This window comes from Microtus ochrogaster, chromosome 19 (genome assembly GCF_000317375.1).
Source record: "Microtus ochrogaster isolate Prairie Vole_2 chromosome 19, MicOch1.0, whole genome shotgun sequence".
In the NCBI taxonomy this organism is placed as follows: Eukaryota; Metazoa; Chordata; class Mammalia; order Rodentia; family Cricetidae; genus Microtus; species Microtus ochrogaster.
Genome location: NC_022021.1, coordinates 17752585 through 17772324, shown reverse-complemented (window position 1 = coordinate 17772324; position 19740 = coordinate 17752585). Strand labels below are relative to the sequence as shown.

At 40.6% G+C, this 19740-nt stretch overlaps 1 protein-coding gene across 1 annotated transcript in view; it reads right to left on the bottom strand.

Annotated features, from left to right (window-relative positions):
- Window positions 1-19740, bottom strand: part of Adgrv1 (adhesion G protein-coupled receptor V1) — a 549406-nt gene that overhangs the window by 500973 nt on the left and 28693 nt on the right. Inside the window, exons 3-10 of the mRNA XM_026783832.1 lie at window positions 18648-18797; window positions 18218-18313; window positions 15827-15931; window positions 14229-14342; window positions 11881-12446; window positions 11117-11393; window positions 10274-10603; window positions 2500-2676 (exon numbers count right to left, since the gene is read on the bottom strand). Of these exons, the coding sequence (XP_026639633.1) occupies window positions 2500-2676; window positions 10274-10603; window positions 11117-11393; window positions 11881-12446; window positions 14229-14342; window positions 15827-15931; window positions 18218-18313; window positions 18648-18797 (1815 nt within the window). The remainder of the gene's footprint in view (window positions 1-2499; window positions 2677-10273; window positions 10604-11116; window positions 11394-11880; window positions 12447-14228; window positions 14343-15826; window positions 15932-18217; window positions 18314-18647; window positions 18798-19740) is intronic.

Sequence of the window (19740 nt, the reverse complement as noted above, 5' to 3'; positions counted from 1 at the left end):
TTCATGTCTGATCAGTCAGGAAATGAAAGAGCAGCCTCCATTTACAATCTACTCTCACCATGAGCAATTAATTCTACTTTTTTAAAAAAAATTTTAATTGAAATAGTATTGCATCATTTCCCTTCTTCCACTCCCAGTTATTTCCTATAAACCCTACCAAGCCACATCCACTCTCAATAATGTTAATAACATCATTATCTATGACTAGACTTGTTACATATATATTTATGTGGCTATGCTAAGTGTCCTAGAGTTGCTGCTTGACAAAGATCACAGTGCTCGGATGACTTGAACTGACCCTTCACTGTCCTTGCTAGAAGTGCTACACCACTCTTTCCTGTGTCTTTGTTGCATTTAATGTTTGACTCCTTGCTGTTAAGGGCCCCTCACTGGAGGCCAGAACTGGGAAAATGGAATAACTCTTGTGAAAGCTGATGTTAAGAATAAAACTTTAAAAAAAAAAAAAAAGAATAAAACTTAATTGGCATTCTTTTTAAGGGATTAAATGTGTTCATTCCTCTTACCTGCATATTTTCTTCAAAGAAATAGCTGTGTTGATGTCTTTGGTCTCCCATTGAGTATACGCTACTGAATAAATGTAGGAGTTTTATGTTTATCGTATGACTCTTGAAACACTACAGATATTTTAATTATCAGTCATGATGGCAATTTCTGTATAAAAGAGCCTTAAATGGAACATTGTTTTGAGATCAAATTCCCTACCCTCACAAAAGTGGCCACGTTGCAATAAAAACTGTGGCATATTGCAAAAAAATAAAATAAATAAAATTGAAGGTGGTTCCCTGGGAGAACTTGCTGTATAAGAATTTGTATCTTCTATAGAAATTATTACTTTAGTGGTAATTAGCATGAGATATAGGATCTGGAAAAAAATCATTTAAAAAGAAAAACACAGGGAAATTTTAGAAGCTGATAAACTATGACTGAATCATTAGATTTTCATGTTTTGCCCCAGAAACATGGAACTAGTATACACAAGAAAAATCCTTGATTATAACGTTAACGGCAGGCCTCCAAGGCAAAATAAACAGTTTTAGGAATCTTGATGTTCTTTTACCTTTTTTTGTAAACTTAAAAAGGGTTCCTGTAAGCTTTAGGGAACTGACTTGATTCCACCTCTCACAGGTACTGGACCCAGGTAAATACTTAAATGAACAGCCCCACCTCCATGGCCTACGGAACAATTCTGAACTAAACATGCAGTCTTTGCCTCAACAAGTTCAGCTCAATTGCAGTCTGCCTTGGTTTCCGAGGTTATAAAAAGGTATTTACAATTTTGTCTCAGAACAGACCATATGTTCACAAACAAAAGAAGGGGAGACTGCACAGCCATATCTGATGGAATGGCAGAAGTCACAAAATCAGCACAGCTGCTTGGCAAAGTTCCAGCAAAGCTGAGCCACAAGATGGCCGCCATGCCACCTTTGCTTTTCATACTTGGGAGACTTCTAATATTTGTACAATTTGGGAATATTTGACTGATGGAAATTTTCTTATGAGTCTTTTATGCCTTGTTCCAGGAATGCTATTTCTAAGCTTCCCCAGGAAAGTCCTGAGCATCCTATTCAATCAATGATGTCAAAAGTTGAGGAAAATGATTGGAAATGATAACTGATTTGTCATAGTTTATTAATGATGAGCAAAAAGATGAATGAATGATGGAGGAAGGTCATTGGTTAAAAACTAAAAAAACTGCCTTGGCCCATTTTATTGGTTGGAACATAGGTGGGTGGAGTAAACAGAACAGAATGCTGGGAGGAAGAGAAAGTGAGCTCAGAGACGCCATGCTCCCCTTGCCCGGGCAGACGCGATAGCTCTGCTCTCTGAGGCACACGCGATGAAGCTCCAACCCAGGATGGACGTAGGCTAGAATCTTTCCCGGTAAGACTGATGCTACATAGATTATTAGAGATGGGTTGATCAGGATATGAGAATTAGCCTGTAAGGGCTAGAGCTAATGGGCCAAGCAGTCTTTAAAAGAATACAGTATCCGTGTAATTATTTCGGGGCATAAGCTAGCAGGCAGCTGGGGTGCTGGGGATGTAGCTCTGCCGCTCTTATTACTACAAATGAAAGGAAGTGAAACAACATGTCCAAAAACAAAAATGATATAATCTATGTTTTAGAACAACATGAATGTATCCCTTCTTACTAAATTCTGTATAAATAAAGAAATACTCTGGCTATAAGATTCTCCCGATCACCATGGCCTGGCTCACTTCCTTCCCTTGCTGGAACCTGTCCACCAATGGGGATGGCTCCTGCCATTTATGTGTATGTGTGTATATATATATATATATATATATATATAAGCATAACCTCTTAAGAATAGTAAATATTGTAGGAAAATCAGATGTTCATCAGTTGTTTATTCTAAAAAGCACATATTCTATTAACTTTACACACTGGCCCCATATCAAAAAGGTTTTCCATCCCTCAGACACATTAGGACATATCAGTAAGTAAATGTGTACTCACCACCTCAGTGTCAGAACCTCTGGGTTCATGCAAAATGATTGGAAGGTTGCTAAGAAAGCCAATCTCTCCATTCGCAATGGCTGGGGTAACCAATAAAGAAATATTTCTGATTTTCCCAAATCTGGGACTTACTGGTGGGATTGGGGGAAATATGTTCACCAATATCACAGCTTCCAACTAAAAAGCACAAACAAAAACAAGAGATATGATAATTGTTAATTTATTAATTAATTTAATTAATTAATTAAGAAAAAATCTAAGTAGATGCAGTCACAGGTCACCAGTGACCCTGAAAGTCGGTACCTGGCCCTGCACCTCCTAAAGGGACTGTCAGAGCTCCATTTCTTTTGATTCTCAGGATTGATTACTGAGTCGAGCTCTCCCTGGTTCTTTACCTTGTAACATCATCCTATCCCTTTAATAATATCTGAATATCTCCCTCAAACTCCAAGTCATTATAACCATCACTAGTGAGCATCTCACAAATGTCACACAGACATTGTACAGATACACTGTCCAAACAGAAATCACTATCCCTTTCCAGGTCCTACCCGCCACTAGCTTTTCGTGTGTCCCCACCTGTTTGTCCACTCTGTCACCTATATTCAACTACACCGACATTTTAAAAGTTAAAAAAAAAAAAAAACTCTCACATTTTCTGCCAGGTTCCATTGACCCATACATCCAATCAGACACCTAGGCTCCTTCTCTGCCAGACCTAAGGCAGTACAAGCAGACAGTTCAGAACTCCAACTACAGCCAGAGCAACCTAGTGCTTACAGAAATGCAGTACACATCTAACACACAATCAGTCTCCCAGTAGTTGATGAAGACCGTAGTCTCCTAGCCGAGAACGGCCCCTCCCTTCATCATCTCACAATCTCAAGTACACCCTAAAAACCAGCTCAATGTCCTCTCTTCCGTGTGACGATTTCTTGGGATTCTCCAGTTATCTTCGGCCACCCCTTTGGAAGCTCTACTACTCTGATTAAGCTTATGACGTAACTATAACTTCATATGCCATTAGTTCATTATTTTCTAGCTCAGATTTTTGCTGGTTAGTATCTTAAGGCATGTGTGTCCGTGTTGCATGTTCCCATCTGCAGCACAAACCTGAAATGCAGCGGCTATGCAATAAGCATTTGTAGTTGGCCCCTACAGGACAAACAGTTCTACAGGGTCACTGATACAGCGCAACTTTCAGCGTCTTACGTACAGAACTTTATGAGTCCACACTGGTCAAATGAAGGAGTTAGTCATCTCAGACTATAAAAGACCAGAGCTTTGAGTTTCCCATGAGACTTTAAGCTTCACCAAGCTCTTCAAATCTCCTCCTCCACAAAGCTTTGAAAGGTTGGCATGATGCCACATGTCAACCACAGTAGAGATTTGTGGTTTGTGTGGTGTTTTTCAGAAATGGACAAGACTGGACTGTTCTCCCATGACCAGAATACTTTGTGACAATCAAGACACATTCCAAAGAGCCAATGTAAATGCTTCACTTAAATGTTATACTTCTTGTTGAAAATTATGTATAAGAGAAAGACATGAAGAAGTCTATACTTAGTAACTACTCATTTAAAGAAAAATAAATTCTGTCCAATATTGATATACAAACTAAGTCAAATAAAACAGTTTGACTCTTAAATAAACTATATTGAGTTTACAAAATAAACCATAAAGACAAATATGTAGTTAAACCATTTGCATAAAGCTTTTATTCCCAAGCCGGGCAGTAATCCCAGCACTCGGGAGGCAGAGGCAGGTGGATCTCTGGGAGTTTGAGGCCAGCCTGGTCTACAAGAACTAGTTCCAGGACAGGCACCAAAGCTACAGAGAAACCCTGCCTCAAACCCCCCCCCAAAAAAAACCTTTATTCCCAGAGAAAATGAACACATGCACATGCAGTCATATATATTCTCAGGAAACAGCACAAAAAGTAAATAACATAGACATATCTGAATGAAACATGAAAGCAGAATTTGTATTGGTCAGAGGTAAAGATGTATCTGAAATCCCCTGGTCATGCGTAAGCAACCATCTATGAGTACACTTCCCTTCCCAGCTCTCCACACATCTCTAAGCTGTTAGCACTGCCTAAAGCACTGGTTCTCAACCTGTGTCTCACAGTCCCATTAGCAAATATCTATCTCTAAAAATATCAAGATCATGATGGGGAAACCCACAGAGACAGCTGACCTGAGCTCGTGGGAGCTCACTGCCTCTGGATTAACAGCTAGGGAACCTGCATAGGGCCGAACGAGGCCCTCCAGTGATGACAGTCCTGTGGCTTGGGCAGCCTGTGGGGACACTGGCAGTGGGACCAGGATTTATCCCCAGTGCATGAACTGCCTTTTTGGAGCTCCTTCCCTATGGAGGATAGATACAGCCTAGATACAGGTGGGAGGAACTTGGTCTTACCTCAACTTGATATGCCAGACTTTATAGACATCCCATGGGAGACCTTACCCTTTCTGAGAAATGGATGGGGATCTGGGTAGGGAAGAAAGTAGGGGGAGGAGTGGGGTAGAGGGGAAACTGTGGTTGGTATGTAAAATGGAAAAAAAATAAATAAAATTTTTAAAGATATTACAATTCAGAACAGTGACAAAGTTACAGATTTGAAGTAGCAATGAAGTAATTTTATGGTTGGGATCACCACAACATGAGGAACTGTATCAAAGGGTCACAGCATCAGGAAGGGTGAGAACCACGGGTCCAAATCATCAAAGGAAGAGAATCAATATATTTTCACTCAAAACTTTCTGCAAAGAAAAAGTAGTAAGTCATTTTATCTACTTTTATCAGAACGTCACAGTTAATTCTAGTGCTTTGTACCTTTGAAAACTACAAAGGAATGATATAAAACATGATGAAAAAGATCATTCAATAAACTGATCAAATAAATGCTAATTTTAGTGTCTTGCTTTTGCTGCTCTGGTTCCTTTAACAGACTCAAAATTAAGGTGTTCCCCGCATTCATAAGGGGCCATTCTCTGCCTTCACATCCCTGCTATTGACAGTGAATGCTTTCCTAATGTTGTGCCCAGCAGTGTGCTGGCTGAAGGGCTCAAAGCCTGAGGAGAGCAGGTTTCTGGTCCCTTCTCTGTAATTCCACTCAGCTTTCCGTGCAAGGCCATGTTGAGCACTTGTCTCAGAGTGTCTTCTGCTGTGGAGACACCATAACCGTGGCAACTCTTTTTTTTTTACGTACCAATCACAGTTCCCACTCCCTTTCCTCCTCCCCCACCTTCCCCCTACCCCAAGCTCCATCCACTCTTCAGAGAGAGTAAGGCTTCCTTCCCATGGGGAGTCAACAAAGTCTGTCTGGCACATCACTTTGAGGATGGACCAAGACCCTCCCTCCCATATCAAGGCTGAGCAAGGTATCTCTCCAAAGATAAAGGGCTTCAAACAGTTAATTCAAGCACTAGGGATAAGTACTAGTTCCACTGTCACTGGCTCCACAGACTACCCCAGCCACACAACTGTCCCCCATATTCAGAGGGTCAAGTTTGGTCCTATGCAGCTTCCTCCACTGTCAGTTCAGAGTCAGGGAGCTCCCACTAGCTCAGGTCATCTGTTTCTGTGGGTACCCCCATCATGGTCTTGACTGTGTCCTTAAATAATTGCTCCCCACATCTTCAGCTGGACTCTGGGAGCTCGGCCCAGTGCTTAGCTGTGGATCTTTATATCTGCTTCCATCAGTTGCTGGATACAGGTTCTATGATGACAATTAAATTAGTCATCAATCTGGTTACAGGGCAAGGCCAGTTCAGGCACCCTCTCCACTATTGCTTATGGTCATAGCTGGAGTCACCCTTGTGGGTTCCTGGGAGTTTCCCTTGTGCCAGGTTTCTCGCTAGCCCTGTAATGGGGTCCTCAATCAAGAAATCTCTTTCCTTGCTCTCCCTCTCTGTCCTCCCCATCTTGACCATCCTGTTTCCTCTTGTTCTCCTCTCCTTCCCCTTCTCCCCTCTCCCTCCCTTTACCCTATCTTCCTCCCTCACACACACTCCCAATTTTTTCAGATCTTATCTATTTCCCTTTTCTAGGGAGATCCATGTATGTCTTTCTTAGGGTTCTCTCGGGTCAAGAACTATACGCTGGTTATCCTTTGTTTTGTGTTTAACATCCACTTATGAGTGAGTACATACCATGTTTGTCTTCCTGGGTCTGGGTTTCCTCACTCTGGATAGTTTTTTCTAGTTCCATTTTGCCTGCATCTTTCAAGATGTCATTGTTTTACCTCTGAGTAGTACTCCATTGTGTTATGTACCACATTTTCTTTACCTATTCTGCAGTGGGGGGCATCTAGGTTGTTTCCAGGTCGTGGTTATTAAGAATAGTGCTGCTCATACTGGCTTTGGGGGAGCCTAGGCAGTTTGGATGCTCAACTTACTAAACCTGGATGGAGGTGGGCGGTCCTTGGACTTCCCACAGGTCAGGGAAACCTGATTGCTCTTCAAGCTGATGAGGGAGAGGGACTTGATCAGGGGAGGGGGAGGGAAATGGGAGGCAGTGGCGGAGAGGAGGCAGAAATCCTTAATAAATAAATAAATTAAAAAAAAAAAGAATAGTGCTGCTGTGCACATAGCTGAGCACATATCCTTTTGGTATGAGTGTGCATCCTGTGGGTGTGTGCCCAAGAGTGGTATTGCTGAGTCTTGAGGTAGATTGATTCCAAATTTTCTGAGAAACTGTCATACTGATTTCCAAAATGGCTGTACAAGTTTATATTCCCTCCAGCAATGGAGAAAAGTTCCCATTACTCCTTTTCCTCTCCAGCATAAGCTGTCATCAGTGTTTTTGATCTTAGCCATTCTGATAGGTGTAACATGCTATCTTAGAGTTGTTTGATTTGCATTTCTAGGATGAGTATGGATGTTGAGCATTTTCCTTAAATGTCTTTAAGCCTTTTGAGATTCTTCTGTCGAGAATTCTCTGTTTAAATATGTACCCCATTTTTTAATTGGATTATTTGGTATTTTGATGTCTAGTTTCTTGAGTTCTTCATATATTCTGGAGAACAGTCCTCTGTCCCATATGGGGTTGGTGAAGATTTTTTTCCCATTCTGTAGGCTGCCGTTTTGTCTCACTAACTGTGTCCTTTGTCTTACAGAAGCTTCTCAATTTCAGGAGGTCCTATTTCTATCGCTGCTCTCAGTGTCTGTGCTACTAGGGTTATATTTAGGAAGTGGTTCCCTGTGCCAATTCATTCAAGGCTACTTCCCACTTTCTCATCTATGAGGTTCAGTGTGGCTGGATTTAGGTTGATGTCTTTGGTCCATTTGGAGCTGAGTTGTGTCCAAGAGGATAGATATGGATCTTTTGTATTCTTCTACATGTTGACATCCAGTTATGCCAGAACCATTGGCTGAAGATGTTTTCTTTTTGCCACAATTTATGGCATATTTTTAACTTTTTAAAAATTTCTAACTATATGCCCACGTGCGCTCTGATGGCAGCATTCTTGTGTTCAGTCCTTATCACAGAGAGCTCTGGTCTTAAGCGTTTGCTGTACTCAGCTTCCCACACTCTGCCATGTGCCAGCCATCTCACAGGGCATGCCATAAACCAAGGAAGAGTGAGGGCAGCGTGAGGAGCTGGGGCCTGTATGCCTCTAGGAATCTTTAGAATGGCAAACATCACAGCAAAATTTCTCCATATGAAGGACACATAACAAAATCATGATAATACAGATGAAGGTCAGTATTTCCATCACCAGTAATGTTAGGAACATGACAAACACTTCCCACTAGACAAGCACTCACCAAAAAGTGTTCATCAAGTACTGGAAAACCATGTATTTCCCATAACAAGCTACCCACCAGGCCACGTGGTGAGCTGTCCCTCTGGAAGGCAAACCATAAGACATGCATACCGCTCAGCTAAAGAAGAAAGAGCCACCCTCCCTGCATAGCAAGGCTGGATACAGGGCCATTGCATTTCGGGAGTCAAGAATACTACATGCTTTTGGAGACTAACAAAATTACCTAAAAAGTCAATCATTGCCTTCCATTTAAATTTCTCATCCACAACCTGGAAGCTAAAAGACTGCCTTTTGTGTGATAATTAAGAAACCATTTAATCTACAACCAATTTCCCAAACAAACTAACGGTCAGATTTCACATTTCCACCCCTGCAAAGCCTCAAGAAGTATATGTTACATACACACTTTCTGCATCTGTATTTTAGGAGGAATCTATTTCAGCAAAGTAAAACATAATCTGAAGGGGGAAAACGGGAACTAAGAAATTCCAGGAGTTTATTAAAAACTTCCCTCCCAGGAGGTGACAGAAACAAAACAGATAATACAGCCAATCTCAGCTTTGAGCACTGCTGAGACTGATGGGAAATCTAACCGGTGAGGAAGGAGAATGGGCAGAATCTCCAGAGAGAGCCATCATAAGCCATGAAATGAAGCCTAGGTCCAAACGCAGAACTCAATCCAGCAGTACAACACATGGAGAGCAATGGAAAATGTTATTTCGTTTGGCATACACTGCAGATGGCACCGTGGATGGTGAGACAAGACTTCCTTTTTTTGGTTTTGTTCTGTTTTGTAGCTCAAACTAAGACCTCCCTGCTTCTGCCTCCCAAGTGCCAGGATTAAGGGCATGCACCACCAATGCTCAGCATAAGATATGATCTTAATTGTATGAATCTATATCCATTATCTTTCTGTATTAAATTTATTTATATCATAAAAATCTGACAAACAACCTTCACCGTTATCTAATTGAAGAATCTGTCAATATCAGATACATAGACTGCAGAGATGCTATCCACTTGAAATGAATGCAGCCACTTAAAACTTTAATATAAAAAATAATGTGTTCCTGATGGCTCTTCGGGCTGATGGGGGAGAGGGACTTAATCGGGGGAGGGGGGGGGAAATGGGAGGCGGTGGCGGGGAGGAGGCAGAAATCCTCAATAAATAAATAAATTTTAAAAAAATTAAAAAAAAATAATGTGTTCGGCAGATAGAAGTTGAAAACTAAGAATGACGAGATGGAGGTATGATGGACCTGGGAGGTCCAGAGATCCAACCAACACTGAATGAAGAAACAGATTTTTGAATGTACTAGTTAAGAGGAAAAAAATGTTCAGATTGCTTTTAGTTGAAATGCTTCTCTTATAATAGATACTATGAGAAATATTTACTCCATAAATTCAATTCTCATGTCATATTTTTCAAACCAAGTCAAAGCTATGGTGAATCTGTCTCCTGTGCATTGATCACCAGCCTGTGAAGTTATCATGTGTACGACAGTGGTCTCCTTTGTATGTCTTAACTGGCGGATCTTTAATACCATGTGTTTCTGCAGAACCCTTCCCTTGTTCAGATCTATATGGCATAGAAGGTTCTATTGATTAAGGGATAGTCTACCAAAATTTTTTGTTGTCTTTTTTTTCTTGTTTGTTTGATTTCCACCAGTTTCAGGATACAGACAAGGCTGGACTCCCACAGTTTTGGGAATAGACAAGGCTGGACTCCCACAGTTTCAGGATGTAGACAAGGCTGGACTCCCACAGTTTTGGGATGTAGACACGACTGGACTCCCACAGTTTTGGGAGTAGATGCCCTCTCATCTCCTGTCACCTTAGTTTCCTAAGTTCTTGGATTATAGGTGCATACCACTGTGCCAGCCCTACGTAGTTTCAAATAACAAACAGAATCTTAATTATAGATTAAAGCAAAATAACGTTAGCTATTTTGCATAGACAAGTATGGCTATAAAATTAAGATTATTTTAATCACTAAAGTACCTGTACTAGGAAATGGGCCTCATTCTGGAGGAAAGCATCATTTCTTATTGGTAGTTTTGCAGTGACTTGATTGCTATGTTCTGGAAAAAGGAGGCTTCCACTCCTGGATGTATTTAAGACGCCATCTTTTGCTCGCAAGGGATCCACAGCTCCAGCGGGAATATAGAGAGCAGAATAAGTCACTTTCACGTCTCCTTTAGCTCCCCCTAGTCTCGCAAGACTCAGAGACAGGCATCGTTCAGTCGGACTGCTTTCCATCTTCTGGCCTTCCACAGGAAAAAAGGCTATTTCTCCATACACATCATCACTGTCCTGGATGTAGAGCAGAAGCTACAAATGAAAGAGAATAGTTCAGTTCAGGAGTTTCACAGGTGGGGCGACTCAGACTGTTCTGACCTTTATTACGTATTTAGGGAGCATCTCTTACACGATCACTTTGTGTACGAGGAGAGGAGAAGAATCAAAAACAGTTTTGAAACTTTTCAGAAACTAGAAGTTTTGAAACTTATTAAGTGGTAAAATATTAAGTCTGGGCTTAAACATGGTGCTAGAAGCTTTGGCTGGTTGAGAAGCATCCAAGGCCCAGGGTCCTACACCCGACACCAAAAAGCAATGTTTTGGGGGTGCTTATTTGTTTGGGGGTTTTGTTTTGTTGTTTTGATTTGTCTCTTATTTTCCGAAGAAATTCAGATGATGAAGAAAAATCACCGCCACTTTTGCAAAACCAGCCTTTTTCCTGCTGCACAGAACTAAACTGAGATTGGACCTGGATGCTTAAAGGCTGTAGAGCTCGTCCGTCACACAAGTGACAGGAATGCAGGAGTGAAGCCCAGCAGGCTCTACCTGTGCTGGCTCGCTGACTTCAGCACCTCCCTGTGCTGTGGGAGGCAGGATTGTGAGGAGGAACTCTTCGGCCTCCTCCGGAAGGTCATCGTCAACGACAGTAAGAAGGATTGATGCCAACATCTGCCCTTGTGCGAACCGCAGAGTCCCAGAGCTGGGGCTGATATCTGCTGTCACTGGTGAGGGATCAGTGCTGTTCCGTGTCAGCAACCAATCCACAGAGACATCTCCGTGGGTGCCACCATTTCTAACCACTGTGATTTCTTCAAACCTAGAACTGCTCAGAACACATGAGGTCATATCACTCTCATAAATCAGATAACAACATAAAAACTGATTCATTTTAATATGAAAAACACATATATTTGGATATGACTAAGAACCTATCATTATATGAATTCAATTTAAGAATTAAATCACATTCAAAAAGATATCAACAAGGGCTGGAGAGATGGCTCAGTGGTTAAGAGCACTGACTATTCTACCAGAGGTCCTGAGTTCAATTCCCAGCAACCACATGGTGGCTCACAACCATCTCTAATAAGATCTGTTGCCAACTTTTGGCCTGCAGGGACACATGCAGGCAGAACATTGTATACATAATAAATAAATAAATAAATATTTTTAAAAAAGGATATCAACAAGGCAGTTTTAGAGGAAATGGCACATGTTCTAACAGCTCAGCATTGGGTCAACATCATAAATATTAAAACCAAAAAAAATATAATAAAGTAATTATGTTTGTAAATTTAAAGAAAATATACCTGGATGCTTTATCTTCATCGATTATAATTGGCCTTTCAAACAAAATACTGTTGAATGAAAGTACTCCATAAGGTTTATCATTGGGCTTAATGGTGACCTGCACAGAAGAAGGACCCATTAGCACGGCATCGCCCTGCAGGGTGTTCTTTAGTAACACGACGTGAAATGATTCAGCTATCTCTGGTATGCTGTCATCAATTATTTGAAATTTCAAGTGTGATTCATGAACAAAAGGGGGAAAGGTAAGAGTGGTGTTTGCCTGAAGATCGATGAAGTCTACATTCGGCTGGGCATGTGCTGTTGAGTCCCCAGCTATGACTTTATAACTGACAGAAACTTCAGACTCATCAGATCCAATCATATTTCCATCGACATCCTTTCCTCGAACCACTGGGATGGTGAGGATGTGGTCATCCTCGGGAATCAAGTAGACACTCTGGACGAATTTCACAGGACTATCGTTTTTCTTCACGACAATTTCAACCGAACTCCTAGAGGCATTAATCTCTGCTCCTCCTTCTACAGTTTTCAGTTGAATCACAAATACTTCATCATTTTCTGGCACCTGTTTACCGGATACAAACAAAACTTCATTAGCCAATATATCTGCAATCAGGCCAAAAAAAAGCATGCTTCATAGAAATACTAAAGTTTAAATGCAGAGAAAATGGCAAGGGGCTCATTTAGACTCCACAAACTAAAATATCTTCCAAATATTAATTTACTTCCAGGTAGTAGAAAAATAAAGAATAAAGCAATGACATTAAGAATTAGTAATGTATATTTTTCTCTGAATCTTGATCAGAGTCAAGAAAACTATTAAGTACACGTAGTACAAATGGGAATAAATCTGTGTCAATTTTAGATCATTGGTATGGTCATAAAGAGAATTCAAAGTCTAACAGTATTCTAGAATCTGGAAAGTACACTAGATATCAAACAACTGCTTAATTTCAGCATATGAATTTCTCTTGCATCTCTGTGTGATTTCTAATGCAGGAGTCAATTCTGTGATATTAAGAGAACACCGTGGCTCTCTGGAAATGGCCCAGAAGTCATTTCTTGATGAAATACTGACATTATTCAAGAGCATAGCTTTCTATCGCTTACAGAGACCCCAGAGTTGCTCTCCAGTGCGCCTCGCTGTTCAAGCCTCGCCTTTACTGTAAATTCTATGTTATGAATAACGGTGAAAACTCACCCCATTTTACCTCTGTCAGTGGCAATTTAAAGACACTCCTCCTAAAACACACTATTAAATCTTTTAAATTTACAAGGTCAGTAATTAATTCATTATAAATGAATCATAACCTTCGACTGCCCTGGGATCGCAGAGGAGAAGACTTTTGTTGATCTCCTGAACTAGAAAAACAAAGGTCATCAATGCTACCAAATGTTTCAGGTCTTTCCAGAGAAATTTACCTTTCTAAAGTGTCTACCACATTTTCTTCTATCAAGCACTGTTTTTGCTTTGGCTATAGAATTTCTGTAGAAAGTTAAATATTTCTGTCTATTTTTCCTGTCTTCGCTTCTTTAGCAATATCTGGATTCCTTTGCATGCTTGGGGGGGGGGGTGTTTTGTTTTGATTTTACTGGCTCATGAAGAACATCCTTGCACACTACTGTTCAGATTTGGGGTTGCCTCTGCAATTGAGTTATAGCATATATCTAAGTCCTCAGTGGACTACATGTAAAATCTAACCATAAAATCTTCATGACAGCAAAACTAAAAACATCTAAAGAAAGAAGCCATCAAGATGGTTCATCAGTTAAAAATGCCATGCAGACTGGTAACTTGGGATTGATTCCCAAAACTACTTGTGCAATGCACACACATGTGCACACACACACTAGTAAACAAACAAGATAACCTAAAAAAAAGTATCAATTGCAGTAGAATTTTTCTTAAACTTGTACTAAAACACAGTTGCTAGATAAGCACCCATATCTCTGTTCAAATAGTAAGTAAATGATTAATAAAAAAATTAAACAGTCATTATAAAAATTCTTCAATCTTTACCTTATATTTAATTGTTAATGAGTATTTAAATTCATTAGACACTGGGGATGGAAGCCAGGGACTTGCATGTAGTAGGCAAATGCCTCCCCACATCCCAGCCCTGTAAGCACAATTTAATATGGAATAAATCAGGGATTTGTGAGCTGTATCCCCAAATAACAGCTTGTTACTCATGGTTGAAGCATGAATGGCTATAGACATTAATTTCCAAAAGACTGCATTCCTGAATACTTTCAAATAATAAATATAATCTAATATTAGACAAACAGCCCTCTACAAGTCTCTGTCACAAAGCCTGTGTCTTCTGCATACTTAGCACTGGCTGACCTCATCATCCAGTATTGTCCAGTTGTGGATTACAGAGGCCCTGCCAGGGGGGAAGGTGATATTTCCTCTAATGGGAGTCAAGTCTTCTTCAGGGGGATTTGGGCCACCTGACACCTGCGAAGACATGAACAGTACCACCAGTTAAACACAGCATCCAAAAAACATGTCATTACTGTCATGTGAGTCTGGCAAACTTCTTAAGCTTAAAGATAGTTTACAAAAGACAAATGAGGGGCTGGAGAGCTGGTTCGGTGCCTAAGAGCTCTGCCTGGCTGGGCGGTGGTGGCGCAAGCCTCTAATCCCAGCACTTGGGAGGCAGAGGCAGACAGAGCTCTGTGAGTTCAAAGCCAGTTTGGTCTACAAGAGCTAGTTCCAGGGCAGGCTCCAAAGCTACATAGAGAAACCCTGTCTGGAAAAACCAAAAACAGAGAGAGAGAGAGAGAGAGAGAGAGAGAGAGAGAGAGAGAGAGAACTCAGAGGTCCTGAGTTCAATTCCCAGCAACCACATGGTGGGGTCACAAACATCTGTAATGAAATCTGGTGCCCTCTTCTGGCCTACAGGCACACATGCAGACAGAACACTGTATACATTATAAATAAATAAACCTTTAAAAAAAAAGACATGTAAGCTCACATGAGAGACCGCCTTCCTAATTACGTCAAGGTCTGCAATGCCGTTATTCACCTTGACTATGATTAGAGTACTCTGTGTTTTCTAAGGTTTGGGTTTTTTGATTTTGTTTTTGTTTTGTTTTGTTTTTTAACTGTTGTAGTAAACCTAAGGGGAAAGTGTAGAAACCCATCTTCTTGAGAAGAATGATATCGAAGACCAGGAAATTCCCTGGAGAAATGGGATCCAATTCCAGCTCCGTCACTGGCTGTGTGACCTTGCGCAAGATGCCCAACAACTCTGTGCTGCATTCTCCTCATCTTTAAAGTGGGAAAGAGAGCGTCTACTTTACGGGGGGGGGGGGGGGGGACACACACGTGAGAAGGTGCAACCTCGTTCACTGAAGCCTCATCTGCCAGGCCGTGAATACAAAAGCTGTAACACAAACTCCTCCCATATGGGACTTCTAGTTAGCAGACAACAATAAATGACATGGAAGTTAATATTCGTGTGCAGCATGGGGACATAAGTTTTATAGAGGAAAAATGAAGGAGATCAAGAGAGAGGCTGAGTGCTGGGGGGACAGGGTAGCCTGAATCACAGCAATTATCAGTGTAAGCACAGGGCATAGAGCAATACAAAAAGGTCCACAAGTTGTGCCTATAACCATTTAAACAAAAAAATACATATTGTAGCAACAGTTAAAGAAATAGAAGCCACAAATTTGAAAGAGAACCAGGGGGTGGCTAAGGAGAGCTGGAGGGAAGGGAAGGGGGAGGGGAAAGTCTTGTGGAAACTCAATACATGAAAGCAGCAAGGAAAACACTTTTCTATTCACCATGAAGTGTATAAAAGCAAACGTATTTGTCTTTAGTTAATTTTAAGTGTGATATTTATTGTACAGAAGACTTTAGTGTTTTTAAATAGCAATCGTCTGATATGAACGCTTAACTTGTTATCATCTAAGATTATTTCAAAGTAAACTTACATCAAAAGTTACAGTGACCACGCCATACGTCCCCTTCTCCCTGATGAGAGTTAGAGGCACAGATTCATTTCTACTCCTCGGCTCAATCACTGAGATTGATGAAGGCTATCGGAAAGAACAAAGACAATCATTGATCAGACATTGATCAGTCAGAGAAAGGCAGGAGGTGGTAAAACTGTCGCCTTAGAAATGCTAAATGCTAAAGTAATGCTAAATTCCACCGCAAATCAATTCAGACTGTATCTTACACTGTGTATTCCTAGCATGAATAAACTGTAGATGACAAAAAAAATTGATGAAATGAAAAGAGCAGTATAAAAAGAAAACAAAGCATTCAGTGACAGCCTTCCTGGCCCAGCTAGTGCTTGTCTGAGGAATCTTAGAGGCTTCTCAACTAAAGGATAATAGATTAAAATGCTCACAGAGCCCAGAAGGCCACAAGAATAAGTTACACGCTATGACAAAGCTCCTGACTCACTGGGGCCACTTGTTCTCACGCCCCTCTGCCTCATAATTAGTCAGCTGTCACTGAAAACGGACAGCTATGACTGACTTTCAGAACCAGAAAGAAAATCAGTTCAGAGGAAAATCAGGGAGGACTTCAAGTGTTGGAACACGCTGTCTCGGGATGGCTGAGACAGGACAGATGGGGGAAAGGAGCCCCCATGTCCCAGGGTGGCAGTGGGCATCTCTAGGAGCGACTGCGTCACACCCATCAGTTCCTGGGGCTAGGAACACCTGCATCACAGGTGTGGGATAGACTCGATGAGATAATTTACATCCAGAGTTTTTCCTACTTCCTGACATATGCTGAGTATCCAATAACCGTTGACTGCTATCAATGTATCAATGTCATGTTCGTTATCAATAAAATTGTTAAAAGGCTAGAGATGGAAGCAGTCTTGAGTGCCTACTGTGACATGGAGCGCATAAGGAGTCTGTCAGAGGAGGCCTAGTAGCTGCAACCAAACCCAGTAACTAGTACTCATTCCCACAGCTGGCGGCGCATAACGTCAGACGGAAGAGAGAAGAAAGAAAAAGAGGGGAGGAAAAGGAAAAGAGAGGCAACTTTTAGACACATGGGTATGAGGCTCAGAGGTAAGTATGAATGTATGAATAAATCAGACAGAAGAACTTGGTGCGTTATGGTCCCTTCACTCGAGAATTGCTAATTAATGTAATTAACATTTATAATGACAATACATTTGTAGGCTCCCAAATATCTACTAAACTTAAGTTAGGAAAACCCCCTTTTAAGAAAGACAAGCATAAAGAGCACATTTATCTACAGCTTGCCTTGTTCCAAAGATGACTTTACAGAGCTGTGACACAAGGCACACAAGCGCAGGTGCTGGAAGTGGAAATAAATAAAACGCTAGAGACTGTGGCAGCAGAATTTTCAATGTTGCTTAGCAACGGAATTCAAAAAGACTATCAGGAAGATTATTATAGCCTCTAACTTGGTATCCAAAACCAGTTGTGTTGAAGACAACCTTTAATTTTAGCTCAGGAGCTAGAAACACTTTCTCTGTAGGAGAGACTTGTGTTTTTGTTTCTGAAAATGGGATGGGCTAGAGAACGAGAATTTGATGGAGAAGGAGAAATACACTGAACAGAATCTCAGAGTTTCAACTTCCATGAAATATGAATTAATAAGGGAACTGAATATGAGGAGAGACAATTTAAAAGAATATGAATTGATATGAGAACTAAAAATGAGACTATTCTATATAAGAGAATATTAATTGATATGAGAATTGAATTGAAAGAGATGTCATATTTGCAGGTTAATCTTAAGTTCGCTGTTTGTCTCACATCACACTTACTCCAAACTTACAGAAGCGTCTGGAAAAACAGACCGGACTTCCTGAACACAGTGCCTTTGACCGGTAGGCCATCCTGATGGCAGGTCAGAGTTCATTAAATAGCATTTGGAATAATACGTAATAAAAACCCAAAAGCACATCCACATGAGAAGCCAGGCAACAACCAAGTCAACGGTCAGAAATGGATACTGTAAGTGTGGGTCCAGAGCACAAATGCCTCAATGTGCAACAGTGTAAATACACAGAATGTAGAGTCACTATGGAGCTGGTGTCAGGTTTAATCAAAAATCACAACAGAAGCCGGGCGGTGGTGGCGCACGCCTTTAATCCCAGCACTCGGGAGGCAGAGGCAGGCGGATCTCTGTGAGTTCGAGACCAGCCTGGTCTACAGAGCTAGTTCCAGGACAGGCTCCAAAGCCACAGAGAAACCCTGTCTCAAAAAAACCAAAAAAAAAAAAAAATCACAACAGAGTAGTGCTAGTCAACATCAAAAAAAAATCAGTTAAAAAAAAACTGAACGTAGTAGTATCTTGCAACCATTCCAATCTGCACACTGTAACCATACCGCACTGAAGGAAATAATTCCAAACGCATTGTCATTTGATAATATTGTCACAGTTGCTGTCCTTGGCCATCCAAGTTTCACATTTGCTGAGGGTTTCTAAAGTGAAAATAAACAAATTAATAAATTAAATATTAGAAAAAGTCTTTCAGCAGAATTTCTGTCTTTAATTATTAAAAGCATGAATAAACCATCCCTCTCTAACATCTCCAGGCAGGAAGCAGCTTTGGGGAGGAAGAGATCTTCAGTGGTGTGTCTACCGGCAAAAAGCACATGCTCCTAAAAACAAACCCTCATCCACGCTGCTGCACATCTGTCAAGGAGATCTACGAAAACCACCATGATACATATCACTTGACTTATTACTAATTAAATAGATTTTCAAGCGTTAAAAGACATTCTGTGAATGCAAGGTGAAAGGGAATAAGCTTACCTGTAATGTCAAGAGGAAGGTGAAAGCTTCATCAGGCTCCGGAAGATCGTCATCACACACGGCTATGTACACGGTCCGGTTTGTTCCTCCAGAAGGGATAAACGCCGCAGCATATGTGTCAAAAAAGTCACCAGTGTCTTCTCCGTTCAGCTACCAAGAGCAAAGGAGAACATCCTCACTAAACAAGGAGCTGGGGAAGCAACACTGACGCTCCAGACAGCAGTCGAGACGAAAGGAATAAATCAAATGGATCAACATGTATAATAGGATACCCAAAGACAAATGTTGAGCAAAATGTATGATTTATCTTCTGAAAAATTATTAGAGAGCCAGCAAGATGGTTCAAATGTACTTGCAGTCAATGGACCTGGGGTCCATTCCGGACTCACGTGGTGGAAGGAAAGATTAACTTCAGCAAATTGTCCTCAAAACTCTACCTGTGTGTCCATAGACACACATAAATAAGTAAATAAATAAATACATAATAAATACGATAAAATTTAAAAAATACAAATCACAGAAATATATAATTACATATAAAATAGTTCTTAATATAGTGGAATCAAAGTTGATTGCACACACAAAAAAAACATTAATTTAATAGAAAAGCAATGCTATTTTTTTCCTCTGTCTCTTAACTGATTTGGTATAGTCTACAGCCTAGCAAGACATGTAATGGTTAAAGCTTACAATGGAGGGGTTAGAAGCAGCTTGAAAATTGAGGTGGTACTATTGTTTTCCCAAAGGGTTAAAAAAAATTATGTCCAAAACTTTCACCCTCTAATTGTACTTAGAATATCCACAGCAATTGAAGTGGAGACCCCAAGTTTTAATCAGTATAAAACTTGCTAAGATTTTAGTCTGTGAGTCAACACTGGCTAGGACGACTCTCTACACCGTGATAATTCCAATATCATAAAGAAGCACATAGTCAATGACAGCATTTTCACCAAACGACTCTCAACACCATGATAATTCCAATATCATAAAGAAGCACGTAGTCAATGACAGCGTTTTCACCAGAGCTCAAAATTAATACTTTAACCACTAGGGAAAATTATTTAAGCGCAAATGAGCAATCAGAACATATTGA